Source organism: Montipora capricornis, chromosome 2, assembly GCF_036669925.1.
Source record: "Montipora capricornis isolate CH-2021 chromosome 2, ASM3666992v2, whole genome shotgun sequence".
Lineage (NCBI taxonomy): Eukaryota > Metazoa > Cnidaria > Anthozoa > Scleractinia > Acroporidae > Montipora > Montipora capricornis.
Genome location: NC_090884.1, coordinates 38,234,760 through 38,250,230, shown reverse-complemented (window position 1 = coordinate 38,250,230; position 15,471 = coordinate 38,234,760). Strand labels below are relative to the sequence as shown.

General features: G+C 39.2%; 1 protein-coding gene across 1 annotated transcript; it reads left to right on the top strand.

The window, feature by feature from the left end:
• Nucleotides 1-14,081: 14,081 nt before the first annotated feature.
• On the top strand, nt 14,082-14,708 carry LOC138037264 (holothin acyltransferase-like). Its single transcript, XM_068883232.1, has one exon. The coding sequence runs from the start codon at nt 14,082-14,084 to the stop codon at nt 14,706-14,708; it is 627 nt and encodes a 208-aa protein (XP_068739333.1).
• The last annotated feature ends 763 nt before the right edge of the window (nt 14,709-15,471 follow it).

Sequence of the window (15,471 nt, the reverse complement as noted above, 5' to 3'; positions counted from 1 at the left end):
TGTTAACCAATAAAAAAATTTAAGCATATAGAAAAAAGACTTATGAGAAAAGTTTTAATGAGCTTTTCGCGATAGCTTTGATACATTTCGAGTAAAGTAATATTTCATGATAAGTTGCCGGGACTCTTCCTGGTTAGTTCCCAGCAATGACACTGGTGACCAGTTACACGAGAAGATTGATAGTTTTCAAGTTTATACCACACAGAATCAGAAATTTCACAACTGTTCTTCAAGGGACATACTGCCATGCACGCTGCATTAAGTAATCGCACACAATGTTTGACTCGCACAACATAGCGAATCGTTGGCGATTACGGAACAATAAATAAAAATCAACTACCACAACTAGAAAACCACGAACATCTAACAACAACTAAGGTTTTGAAAAACCCTTTTTCTAGTGAAATCGAAAATAACATGATGTCGTTACCTTAAAATTGAGATTAAATTTCACTTTGATCACGTTCGTAACACATTCTACTGTAGTCTATAAAAGGTATTCTAGATCGACTGAGAATTTCAAGAAAATCGTTAACGTTTGAAGAATGCAAAACTAACTTCATCCGCTTCTGGGAATTGGTAGGGAAAGATAACTTTACTCGAAAGGTATTAAAGCTACAACAAAATCTCTACTCAGAAATACTTTTTATGCTCAACAATTTTTATACTTTATTTATTTATTTACAAACTTCGCCAGTAAACCGGCAGGGTAACCCCACAGAGCTTGTGCTCCACTACGGGGACCTGAACCGATTGCGCAGCGTTTGAATCGAGTCCAATCCGAAATAGACCTTCAAAATTTCACTAAAAAAACCCAATGGAGATGACGTATTCGAACAAAGTGAAAATAACGGTCCACTCACATGAGCTCCCATCGATATCTATTCGAAAGCGCTGTTGCTTCCCTTAATAATCCTTGAAGTTGATTGCGAAAATTGGGTTCAAACCGCACGTCATCCTCTAGGACCAAAACTTGCGAAAGGCCATTATTAATCATCTACAAAATGAAAAGCGAACCAGTGTATTAGCAACATAACAAAATTATAAACTGAATCCATGCACAAACATTTTGAAAGAATCATTAATCATCTGAGAAACAGGAGTGTTCACGTGAGATGCTGACAGTGATGCTACTGCATCGAGAAAAACAGATTTGGTAAGTAGAGGAATAAGTAATCTATGAGGGCAATTTTCCAATAGACCTCTTTAGTTTGTACGTTTTGTTTTCCCATTTTAGACCACGTGGTGTTCCCAAGGGAATTTCCTTTTGTTTTTGCATACATATGCAAGTGCATGAGACGAAATTTGACAGAAACTGTTCGCGGAGTAGTATCACATGGTCTGAAATGGGAAAACAAAACATACAAGCTGAAGAGGTCCATTTCACACCATTTGTTGTTTATTAGCGTCCTCAATTAGTACTGTAATGTACTAGAATCCTCTTATGACACTTAAATAAAGGTTTCATCATCATCATTACTGAGCCATTTGTGATTACGCTAAATCAATCAACCATTTGTTAAACCGCTTCAGACTACACTGAATCATTGACCATCGTTTGCCGATACTTTGAAACATTTGCGTTTTTTTCTTTAATTCATTTCACACTAGGGCAAACCATTTGTCCTTTGCATAAACCGTTTCGTTTTAGGTCGATTCCTATCCATACCATACGAGTTCCCCTCAGAGTCATTTGTTGTTTCGATGAAGAATTACTTTGTAATTACACTCAATCAACCGACCTTTCGTTTAACGTTTCATATTACATTGAACATCGATGGTCTGAACCACGTTAGGTTAAGGTAAGCCATTAGGAACATCACACCGGACCGTTTGGAAGACGAATCGATTTTCAATTCCATAAACCGGTTTCGGTTAGTCTTTTCCGTTTTAATGGTAATGACTAGAGAATTTCCTATCTTTCTATTTCGTTTATGGTTTGAGTAAACAATTTGACAAAAGGCAGCAAGACTACTTGTATTTAGGCTACATCAGCTCTATATCATTTAGTCTTTGCTGCATTGCGCCAGTGAACCAGTTCACGTTACTTTGTATTTTTGGCGGCGGCCGCCCATACCACGTGTAAGCGGTGTGAGTTTGAGAAGGCACAAAAACGAGGCCAACGTGTCAAAACAAGAATTTCTTATCAAAGGTCTGTCTGATTTCTTGATTTTTGACTGTTTCCTTCGCCTTTTTTTCGAGTAATTTGAGGTTTGTCTGGCCTTACCGTGGAAAGTATGGAAAGGCACTGTATAGCATATGCATGTGTTAGTAGGCGACGTGATAGTGTTATCCACCTTATTCCAAAATGGCCGCCGCACGGTGTTAGAAAACAGACTGATATTTCGATACAGCAACAGCAAAACAGCAAATAGAAGTTTATGAACCAGAATTCCTTAAGCCGTGTGGCTGAGTGTCCTTGTATACTCTTAAATACTCTAATGTGTTCTTATGTGGTTCGACTAGCTGGAACATAAAAGCAGAAAACTACCTTTAATAACATTCTAAACTGTGATCTAAGGCTAATCACGCGACGAAGAAAAATCGAAGAAAGAACAGATAAAATGCCCTTTAACCAAACGATGAAATAAAAATCTTATTCTAAACAAAACTGGAAAATTCTGAACTTACTTTAGTCTCCGAGATGTGAATGTTTCTTTACATTTTGATCCGTGAGAGATCCGTCTCTTGCCTTCCAGTTGATGTGAGAGCTAGATATAATTAATTAATTAATTAATTAATAAAGTTACTTTTAAAGGAAAACAAAGAATTATTTGAGTACAACATGCAAGAACGTGAGACCTAATGAATTACAAAATTAGAAATTTGTCACGAAAGCTGATTATTGGGCGTGAAAAACTAACAGTGTTAACCGAAGTTACAACCTCAAATGTCCGAAACTATCGAGGGCAGCTTCCATTCAACAACTGTTGTTCCTCTTCTTCTGAGAAAAACGTAAATTCTGGATAGGAACTCATAATTTATTTTCACATTTCGCGCACCAAATCTCTTTTATGGTTTTCACCTGACGTCACAGCGGCCATGTTGGCGTACAGAACACTCGAGAAAAAATTTGAGTGTATTATAATGCAAAACATGAGTCATAATTTGCTATTGTTTTGAGCAACAACATGGCCATCTCATCACGTGATTGAAAACCATCTATACTCTTCTCCATTCTTTGATTACCAACATAATATTCATTCATATAATATTCATTCATATATCAGAAGGTCATCAACAAGAGGTAACTTCTTTCTCGAATATTCTAGAATAAACAAGCAAAATATGTCTTTTTCAAGGAATGGTGTTTGAAACTGGAATAGGTTATCTAATGAATTTCGTCAAATGCCTAAAACGAAATTTAAACGCAACATTCACAATAGCTTCTTCAGAAACTCGGAGGCAAATGAATATAATGATTTATCGGATTTGAATATGCCTTGAAAACCGAACTTATTATATTTGCATTCTCCTTCCATCTCCTCATGTAATTTGTTTAATCTTCGCATGAATTTTGTTTTTTTTTTTCGGAAATGTTATACTGGTCGATATCCAATTATTATTATCATTATCATCATCATTATTATTATTATTATTATTATTATTTATGTTCCCTTCCTTTGCTTTTTTTGGTTTCATTACCTGATTCGTACTTCATATTTTGTTCAGTAACTTTTTTTATGCACTGTAAAATAATATTTAATTCTATGCGTCAAACCACTGCTCGCCTCGAATAGCTGTAGCTAAGTGCGAGCAGTGGTACATCATATTTTTTATGTTCCAAACGTTGTAATAAACTTGTAAACTTGATTGCACTCACGTGATAAGACGGCCATGTTGGTGCCAAAACAATAGGAAAATGTAGCTTGAGTTTTGCATAATAATACACTGAGTCAAATTCCCAAAAGACTTTTCTGCTATTGTTCTTTCCACCATATGGCCGCCGTGACTTCTAATCAGTTAAGTCTGTTCAATCAGCTGTCTAAGGTCTTCTATTTAAAAGCGACAATTGCTTAAATTGTCCAGCAAAGTGCGAGGATCATTTGTCTCAGTCGAATATGAATTTTGTTGAAGAGTTTTGTTTAATAATGAGTATCTGGTTTTATTTAGGTTTAGCTGTGATTTTTCTCCACTCGTGAATGGCTGCACCTGTTGCTGCTGTACAAATCATACGCGGGCGTATGTTCACCATTTGCTTGTTACCAAGGAGATGCTTGCAACAGTTCTGCTTATGTTGTAAGTAATCCATATTACAGTGTCCTACTATTGCCGGTCAGGTGTACAAATGGATGGTGATGAAACATTATGTATAGATGCAGTAATCTTCCCATTCACAAACGGTCGGTGCCATTTGATGGACATCTCGTTTTTTTTTTAAACTTTCACGAAACAGGCAACAGTCTGCGTACTTATTTTGTTCAGTATTAGCTCTCGCTCAGGCTATTTTCTCGGTGCTGCAATGTGAATTTTATAAATACTTATAAGTTGATTCAACAGGTTGTTTGTTCTACGTGACATTCATTCATAGCGTACCTTCCTTTCTCTCTCAATATAAGGTCAACTTGTGAACGCCGACTTTATTTTTCCATGACCGTTTGCTTGAAGCGGGGGGTGGGTCGGGAGTTCTTTATTCGATATTTTTAGCAAGACTATTTTGTCGGTTTTGTATGATTTACGTATTTCAATTCCTTGCTTTGTCTTTCTTGAATTTTAGGCACAATTTACACGAATACTGTAAGTTCTTCTCTCAGCTTCGGTTGTCAATGGAAGAAAACTGTTTTGAGGAATTCAAAGATACTGTAATGAGAAGTCGTTCTCTCCACTGACACATTGCTAACATTATCATGGCTTCATTCTGCCTTCTCACGCGTTTTGTAGACCTGTGTAAACCCTCAACCTGGGCGACGGCTACTGCACATTCACGCACTTCTCCGCTTTCCCTTAAACATTTCGGCCAATGGAGAAGGGAAGCGATGCTACTGCACAGGGAGATATCTCCTTAGGAGCGATAGATAACAATGGTCAACACAGAAATGGGAACAGAGACAAATTTTTGAAAGATATACTCGTCCATATTTCGCCCTCGATTCACTCGCCAACTGAAGTTCAAATTGCACTCATGGTTTGACACCGCTGTCAATCACACTATCGGAACAGATCGGATCCAGCGTTGTGATTTGACCATCTTGGTTCTGTCTTGAACGGTCCGTTTACTGTCGCTTCAACTTTTCGAGGCAGCAGCAAGAAAGTGAAACCGTTGGTTGGTTGGTCCGCATATTTATGAAAGGGGTAGTAATTTGAAAGAAGGAGGGAGGGAAGGTGGGGAAAGAACAGATGAGCAACCCAAGCAAAGCAACCCGGGCCACATTGGTGGGAGGCGAGTGCTCTCACCACTGCGCCACCCCTGCACCCCCAACATATCCGGATGTAGCCTGCGTGTGACTAACATTAGCATGACTCAAGTTCAACATATCTGGATGTAGCCTGCGTGTGACTAACTTTAGCATGACTCAAGTTAACTTCATTTAAATTCCATTTTGTATTACTAACACTAAAATTACCGCGTTTAGGCAATTGCTGGAGGAGATTTTTCTGACGATATCCAAATTGGTGTCACTGTGAAGAAATCATCACTTGGTGTAAACCTAACTTTTACATGTATTTCTCCTTGAAGGAAAAAAAAACAATTCTTTGAGGGTAGCACTTTCAATGTCCAAGTCATTAAAAGAAATATTTTCCTTCAACTAAGTTATGCATTCTTACATGTTACTACAACAAGGAAGTCGAGCGTGCTATCAATGGTTTGTCTTTAAACAAAGCACCTGGTCATGGTAACATATCCGCAAGGACTTTTAAGGACATTTCATTAGTAATTCTACCACCAATCGAAAGCCTTATGATTCCCTCCTTTTACACTGGCACCTTTTGCTAAGGCTTGGAAGATTGCTGAGGTGATTCCTTTCCCGAACTTAGGTATGACCTAAGGTCCATGCAATCATCGACCGATTTCCCTTTTACAGATACTGTTCGCAAAGGTTTGTGCGCACCTTACTCGTGGACAGTTTGTCAACTTTCTAATAGCAAATTAGAAGTTGGCAGAAAGTCAAACAGATAATGACAAGCTTCATTCAATTGAAACCGCCTTTCTGTGTTACAGGCGACTTTTAGTCAGCAAAAGACGAGAAAAAGGTCTGCTCTGGTGTAACTTTTTAAGAAAAAAAAAATATTAAGACTATTCTCACTCACGGAAAAGTCTCTTCGTGCCTTTCATCACCACGTGAACAACACGTGTTTTCGGTTTGTCTTAATTCCATTGGCCTTTAAAGTCCCTAGAGGCCGTCATAGGGCCTTTTATACACCTCGCTTGGCATATTTCGCCCTCTTTTCGCAAGTCCACTCTTAGTTTCAGTTCGTCCTGTTTTCCCTCCCACTTCCCCTTCAGCGACGCTGGAAAATCTTAACCCTCAGCTTACTCTGCGCCTTAAACAAAATTTTTTCGCCCATAACTTATCCCCATTAAGGCACAGAGTAGCTATTATGTGAGTGTGAATTATTCACTATACACAACACAATGTTTGCACTACTAGACATCACGCAAAATAACGTCAATAATTACGGTACATTGGGATGCTGACAGTACTACTTTTACATAACTATTAAAAGACGACTTACTAAAATAATTTGTAGTCCTGGAATACATTTTAAACGGAAAGTACATTACCTAAATAGACCTAATCGGCTAACTCAATGTTGTACCCAATTGAAATCTCCCGGGATTAAGATTCTTTATGTATTGTTTTTGCATGATAATGTAGCATTCATATTTAAATGATATGGAAATACCTGGAACAAAACGTTTTATTCCCAAAGGGTTTGAATTGGGTACAACATTGAGTTAGCCGATTAGGTCTATTACCCCATTTCTTTTTGAACCACCCATCGTCCTTACTCTTAACATACATGTAGTAACGTTCTACTTCATACTTTATTTTTATCTTAAACTTAATCCTTGAATGTTTGGAATTAAGTTGGTTCTTCTGCAGTCCCACAAGTGTAGTTTGTCAATAATGATAACATATTTAAGGAGAATGTAAGAAGATGATTCCTACCACAACATCTTGAAGAGTTAGTTGGATCTCGCGACCGGTTAACAAATGCCAGATTAATTCGAATTCAGACCAAACAGACTCTGAATAAGGGCAGAAATAAAGAAGATGGAATGTCTCAGATCCTGCTTAAATCGTTTACTACAAAACCAAGTTTATACAATTTAGAATTAGTATTCTTTCATTTCACCTGAAGTCACGGCGGCCAGCGAAAACTTCTTTTGGGAATTTGACTCTATTATTATGCAAAACTTAAGCTACATTTTTCTATTGTTTTGGCACAAACATGGCCGTCTTATCACGTGAGTGCAATCAAAGAACAAAAAGACAGTATTTTATACTGAAAGCAACAGCGACGAAGCATAAAAATGTGTTTCAGATTGTCCGATGACAAGTTGACTTTGCTTTGCAGTGTATTCATAGTGGGTGTAAGGAGGTTGTGCTTCGTTAATTTTTTGACTTCTCTCTAACATCAAACGTGCTGTCGTTTATTGTTAAGCATGCAGGGAATGGTTATCGAGTTTACAGAGATGCTGGGCACGAGGTGAGAATGTATAGAATGTCGCAAACCAGCCCAAGTTAAAAAAAACGGTTTTACGTACTGTCTCTGACGGGGTTGTGTGTTGCTCATCATTTGCAACTCAAGAATCTTCCTAGCCTGTGTCTCCGAAAAAAAAATCGGAGAGGAGCGTCTGTGATTTACCGTTAGTAATCGTGTTCAAGACCATGTGATTTTTCCTGAAATGTGTGGAAAAGGATTTGATTGGTTATTACCCTTCGATCAACAACGACAATGAAACATCAACACCGTGAGAACCAACGTGAGAGATTTTACGATGAGTTCGTGTGTACTTTGCGCACGGTAAAAAATACGAATAAAAATATTTTTGACGGTCAAAGAGGTTTTTCTTTTTAAAGTAAGTGCGGAATTGTTATCTATGGAGTATAAGGTGGAAATCGATTCTTCGTACATCATCGTTGGAATTGTTTGTGTTAGCGCTGAAGACACGAAAGTGCTCCTGACGAATCTTCACGAGGTGAATATAGCACGATTCAAAAGATTGTTTACTCGAAAACGTCTCCCGCTATCCCCTTACCAGTCAATGTAATCCCAACGCCTTCCTTGGACCAACCCACCCATTCTCAAGAACAATCGACAAAGCGTGTTGCCCTGGAAGATTCGAGATGTGTACTTATCGAGGAAAAATAACAGCTCATCGGCAACGATCGGTGCTGCTCTCAGTGAAGATCACAGACTTACCCGGTTGGAAGACTTGCAAATACATCCTTTCATTTTAAGAGTGCTTCTATACTATAAAGCCAAGGAATCTTAAAACTACCTGAGACACTCTTCAATGCACGTTTGCAATGGTAAAGGCTGTTTCCATATCTCAAAGTGCCCTTGGACGTGAGGTGCCTGGGAATGAAATAAAACACTGGAATCGAACATTCTCGTTCCCAGATCCCATCGTTTCTCTTAGCCAGCAAGACTTTCAAAAAGTCCTTCGTCTAGATACGCGCGGAACGAAGGACTTTTCATACTTGATTGGCGCCAATTTTAGCGACCCAAAAACGGGTCGCTGAGCTAGGCCAATCAGAGTAGTCCTCGTGGACCCCAGGGGATAGAGTTGTCAATCAAAGTTTGCCACACGCAGTGAAGCGTGACTTTCAACATGCCACTAAGGCCACCACCTAGGTATTCCGAATTACGCGACTATCAGAGGAAAATAATTCAAGAAAAATCTGTCTTACACAGATCTGTTTGTGTCTGCCCCAACCAGAGCTGGGAAAAGTCTGACCTTTGAACTAGTTCCGTACGCTTGTTGTCGTTTACTTGGAGAGCATTGCAATGCTATCGTATTCGTAATTGTTCCTCTGATTTCAATCACGAAAGATTTGGTTTCTAGCCGCAATTGTCGTGGCATTAGAGCGTCATATGTAGGAGACAACATATGAGTATGGTGTTTGGAAGTCCAGAGGCGATTCTCAACGACTATCGACACATTTTTCGTCGAATGGAACAAAAAAAAATTAAAAATGCACGTGTATTCATCGACGAGAGTCATTGCATCGCTAAATGGTCAGCTAAAGTTTCACTAAGATGTATATTTTAATCCAGGTCAAGTACGTCTCCTACAGCTGAGGCCTACCTGATCTTTCATGAGTGAAATCAATTGACTTTCTTGACGATTCGAAACTTCCCCTTACTTGCTAATCTTTCGAATTAGTGTTTTGTTTCTATCACCACAAATCACGGCACAAGTGTTGGTCCAAAAAATACCACTGGAAATCTCCTTTCCAAGCGGCGACTCGAGATTGAAAATAAGCTTTCGTTTTATTTCATCTTTGTTTCTGATACCTTTAGCACAAAGTCAACAAATTTCCTCTTTCGATTTCGTAGAAACAAACATGTTGGACTGTTTTCGTCGGATTGCGCCATCAAGTGCAGGACTTGCGAATGACGTCATCCCCTTTTTGGCGCGAGACGCAAATGAAAACCTTGCAAGCAAGACAAGTCGACCTCTCGCGACTTCGTCGCTCGCTCATTTACTTCGCTCACGAAAAATCACGATTCGCTCGCTAAAACATTTTGTCCTGGGATTATCGTGAGGTCGACTTGTGGCAAGTCTAGGCCTTCCTAGATTCTAGGACTTCCGGAATTGGTAATGTATGAAGTCTTGAAATATCCACCAACATAGTGAGGGCACAATGGCGGCTTCACGAGGGAACAAGTTCACCGAGATGCTCTTTAATGTCCTGCGTCTCCTTAATTTACAGTCGATCTCTCTTCGTGAACCGCAGGTAGACGCACTGAGAAATATTGTGGAGAAAAGGAAGGATGTTTTAGTTGTTTTGCCCAATGGATATGGAAAATCCTTAATATTTCAGCTTTTGCCTTTCCTTTTTGATTCGTGGATGGAAGTCAGTGACTCTGTTATTTTAGTTGTATCGCATTTTAATGCCTAGAATCTAGGACTTCGAAATCCTGTCTCTTATCTCCAGAGCCCTTCGTTTTCTCGTGCGAAGGCCCCGCTGGCTGAGAGAAACGATGGGTTCTGGGAACGAGAATGTGGAATCGGAATGCTAACAGTTAAGCCTAAATATTGTTTTAGGCCTAATTAGGACTAAGGTTAGCATTTCTAAGGGGTTTGGGCTTTTTCAACAGTTACATTATAACCTCAGTCTGCATTTTACACTGATCGATTCCAGTGATTTAATTTCATTCCCAGGCACCTTACGTCCAAGGGCACTTTCAGATATGGAATCTCATTGACTACCATTTTAAAAATTAAGCTCCAAAGAAATATGAGTCCCGTAAATTTGGGTCAGCGTAGATCACTCAGTAATGTATGCAGAATTACTCCGGAACACGATTACCAACGGTAAATCACGTACGCTCCTTTCCGATTTTTTTTCGGAGAGCGGGCGGCTGTACACAGGCTATTTTTGGGCGAACTATTTGTCCTTTGCATACGTAAACCATTTCATTTTAGGTCGATTCGTTTGTCAGTGGACAGTATGATTTGAGTTCCTTTCAGACCATTTGTTGTTTATTAGCGTCCTCAATTAGTAATGTAATGTACTAGAATCCTCTTATGACACTTAAATAAAGGTTTCATCATCATCATTGCTGATCCATTAGTGATTACGCTAAATGAATGATCCATTTGTTAAACCGCTTCAGATTACATTGAATCATTGACCATCGTTTGCCGATACTTTGAACCACTTGCGTTTTTTTCTTTAATTCATTTCACACTAGGGCAAACCATTTGTCCTTTGCATAAACCGTTTCGTTTTGGGTCGATTCCTATCCGTACCATACGAGTTCCCCTCAGAGTCATTTGTTGTTTCGATGAAGGATTACTTTGTAATTACACTCAATCAACCGACCTTTCGTTTAACTTTTCATATTACATTGAACATCGATGGTCTGAACCACGTTAGGTTAAGGTAAGCCATTTAGTAACATCACACCGGACCGTTTGGAAGACGAATCGATTTTCAATTCCATAAACCGGTTTCGGTTAGTCTTTTCCGTTTTAATAGTAATGACTAGAGAATTTCCTATCTTTTTATTTTGTTTATGGTTTGAGTAAACAATTTGACAGAAGGCAGCAAGACTACTTGTATTTAGGCTACATCAGCTCTATTGCACCAGTGAACCAGTTCGCGTTACTTTGTATTTTTGGCGGCGGCCGCCCATACCACGTGTAAGCAGTGTGAGTTTGAGAAGGCAAAAAAACGAGACTTTCGTGTCAAAACAAGAATTTCTTATCAAAGGTCTGTCTGATTTCTTGATTTTTGACTGTTTCCTTCGCCTTTTTTTCGAGTAATTTGAGGTTTGTCTGGCCTTACCGTGGAAAGTATGGAAAGGCACTGTATAGCATATGCATGTGTTAGTAGGCGACGTGATAGTGTTATACACCTTATTCCAAAATGGCCGCCGCATGGTGTTAGAAAACAGACTGATATTTCGATACAGCAACAGCAAAACAGCAAATAGAAGTTTATGAACCTGAATTCCTTAAGCCGTGTGGCTGAGTGTCCTTGTATACTCTTAAATACTCTAATGTGTTCTTATGTGGTTCGACTAGCTGGAACATAAAAGCAGAAAAATACCTTTAATAACATTCTAAACTGTGATCTAAGGTTAATCACGCGACGAAGAAAAATCGAAGAAAGAACAGATAAAGTGCACTTTAACCAAATGATGAAATAAAAATCTTATTCTAAACAAAACTGGAAAATTCTAAACTTACTTTAGTCTCCGAGATGTGAATGTTTCGTTACATTTTGATCCGTGAGAGATCATCTCTTGCCTTCCAGTTGATGTGAGAGCTAGATATAATTAATTAATTAATTAATTAATTAATAAAGTTACTTTTAAAGGAAAACAACGAATTATTTGAGTACAACATGCAAGAACGTGAGACCTAATGAATTACAAAATTAGAAATTTGTCACGAAAGCTGATTATTGGGTGTGAAAAACTAACAGTGTTAACCGAAGTTACAACCTCAAATGTGCGAAACTATCGAGGGCAGCTTCCATTCAACCACTGTTGTTTCTCTTCTTCTGTGAAAAACGTAAATTCTGGATAGGAACTCATAATTTATTTTCACATTTCGCGCACTAAATCTCTTTTATAGATGGTTTTCACCTGACGTCATAGCGGCCATGTTGGCGTACAGAACAATCGAGAAAAAATTTGAGTGTATTATAATGCAAAACATGAGTCATAATTTGCTCTTGTTTTGAGCAACAACATGGCCGTCTCATCACGTGATTGAAAACCATCTATACTCTTCTCCATTCTTTGATTACCAACATAATATTCATTCATATAATATTCATTCATATATCAGAAGGTCATCAACAAGAGGTAACTTCTTTCTCGAATATTCTAGAATAAACAAGCAAAATATGTCTTTTTCAAGGAATGGTGTTTGAAACTGGAATAGCTTATATAATGAATTTCGTCAAATGCCTAAAACGAAATTTAAACGCAACATTCACAATAGTTATTATTACAATAATTATTATTATTATTATTATTATTATTATTATTATTTTATGTTCCCTTCCTTTGCTTTTTTTGGTTTCATTACCTGATTCGTACTTCATATTTTGTTAGGTAACGTTTTTTATGCACTGTAAAATAATATTTAATTCTATGCGTCAAACCACTGCTCGCCTCGAATAGCTGTAGCTAAGTGCGAGCAGTGGTACATCATATTTTTTATGTTCCAAACTTTGTAATAAACTTGTAAACTTGATTGCACTCACGTGATAAGACGGCCATGTTGGTGCCAAAACAATAGGAAAATGTAGCTTGAGTTTTGCATAATAATACACTGAGTCAAATTCCCAAAAGACTTTTCTGCTATTGTTCTTTCCACCATATGGGCGCCGTGACTTCTAATCAGTTAAGTCTGTTCAAATTAAAAGTGCTACACGGCCCACGAATGCAAAACCGTAATAATTTCTTGTACTTGTACATGTTTATTGCCATGACTTTAACATCGCCTGCTCCCGTCTGACCTTGTAGCTCAGTCGGTAGAGCGGCGGAGATCTAACCCGAAGGTCGTGGGTTCAATATTCCCACCCTGGTCAGAGTTTTTCTCTGTCCTAGTGTGGGCCCATTTCCATCAGTAGAGCTAACGCTCACATGGTTCATATGGGGTAGATACTTAGCAATTCACATTACACTCTAATCAGTTAAGTCTGTTCAAATTAAAAGTGCTACACGGCCAACGTTTACAAAAACGTAATCATTCCTAATATCTGTGAATGTTGACCCGAGAGTGTGGCTTCCGCGCGCCCTGAAACGAACACTGCTTAAACGTGGGCTCAACTGTAATAAAAGCTATTGTTTTTCCCTGGTAGTCGCGCAATTATCCTGTAGCTTCATCCATCACTTATGTCACGATCCAATGCGTTTGACAAGTTTTGATTGACAACTCTATCCCCCGGGGTCCACAAGGACTACTATGATTGTCTAGCTCAGTGACCCGTTAAAATTAGGGCCAATCAAGGATGAAAAGTCATTCGTCCTGCGCGCCATCTTCATGAGACTAAGGACTTTTCGAAAGTCTATTGTAGGCCATTCCTGTCAGCCAAAGAAACTTCTGGGACGTAGTCGGTGGCTTTCATACATATACATGCGTCCACCAGCCACAATTCTTGTACAAAACATCAATGGAAGGATTTAGCGTTCGGGTTATCGAGACAGAAACCGAGTTCGAATCGATAGTTATCAAAGCAACGGTAGAGGAGAACTGGCGACCGGGTTTAAATGACGCCAAATGCTTTTTTTCGTGTGATCCATCAGGGACAATAGTGGGGGAAGTAAACGGAAAACCCATCGGCAGTGTCACAATTACGAAATACGGTGATGACTACGGATTTGTGGGAATGTATATCGTCAACAAGGAATACAGAGGCAAAGGGTACTGACTGGCGATGTATATGGCCGCGTTAGACAGAGTGAAGCCAAGAACAACTGGAGGATGCGCGTTGTTGGAGCGAGAAAATATGTACAAGAGAATAGGTTATCAAAGCCTGTTGTATGGGGCGCGGTACGACTTTCATCTTCCCACTGCCTTAAGCTGCTTTTCAGGAATATCGGAGGAATCGTTGGTGAATATTCGGTGCATTGATGAAGTAGATGAAGAGGCGTTGTTCACCTATGACGGCCACGTATTTGGGTATCCACGTTACGCGTTCCTGACGAGGTGGCTTCGTGTACCCGGCTGTCACGTCCATGTAGCTACTGACGCTGATGGGTCAGTCGAAGGTTATGTGGTTGCTAGACCAACATATGTTAAAGAAGATGGTTTCAGGATTGGTCCACTGTTCGCAGATTCCGAATCGATTGCAGAGAAGCTATTGATGGTATTGTTCAAAGGGCTTCTTCTACAAGAAGGATCGACGCTTGTTATATGCATGGATAGCTTTAGTGAGAAAGCTCAGATACTAGCTGCTAAGCTTCAAGGCATTAAAGTGTCCGAGATGGTGTACATGACCACCTCAGGGGTCCTCCCCAAAGGATGTTTTGACAAATGGTTTGGGCATACGACCTTGGGAATTGGTTAGTTTTTTCTCTGTGGACCAATTGTCGCAGCCAGAAACCGTAACGACCGTCCTGTAAACTAGGCTATCTCATAGCTAATGAATGAAGGGGTAGTTTCTAAAGAAACTGTGGTGCTGCGTCGGTGGGGAAGTAGTATACAGAAATTTGGTTTTATCAACGGAGTTGATAATGTAAATTGGCCACCGTACAGAGATTCTCTGTACGGTGGCCAATTTACATTATCAACTCCGTTGATAAAACCAAATTTTGTATCTAATAGCTAAATTGATGCGACTGATTTTATACTGCTGCTTAATATATCCATATTTTCCAAAAAGGTTTAGATAGCAGCAGACATTTTACAATTTTAAGAAACAACACTGCATAACTAAAGAATTCAGGGCCACTTACGGTTACATTTTCGATAGAACGGCTCGACGGCTCGCCAGTCAAGAAGAATGAGTGTATGCGGCTCGACGGCTCGGCGACTCGTAAGTCAAGAAGAATGATGAGCGTATGCGGCTCGACGGCTCGACGGCTCCCCAGTCAAGAAGAATGAGTGTATGCGGCTCGATGGCTAATCACTTACGGCCTAAGCACTCTTCGCTCTCATTTTACGGTTCGGTTAACTACACTTTTTACAACATCATTTGAAGAATATAGCACTCGTTTTCTGATTAAGCCTAAGCGCCTGTTTCAGTGATTAGGTCGAAGCACTCTTTTAAAATTTTACCTTTCAATTTACGGTTTGGTTAACTACACTTTTTATGAGATCGTCTGAAGAAT

What these genes read in the sequence shown, in the direction of transcription:
- LOC138037264 (XM_068883232.1), top strand. Translation starts at nt 14,082, where the DNA reads ATGGCCGCGTTAGACAGAGTGAAGCCAAGAACAACTGGAGGATGCGCG.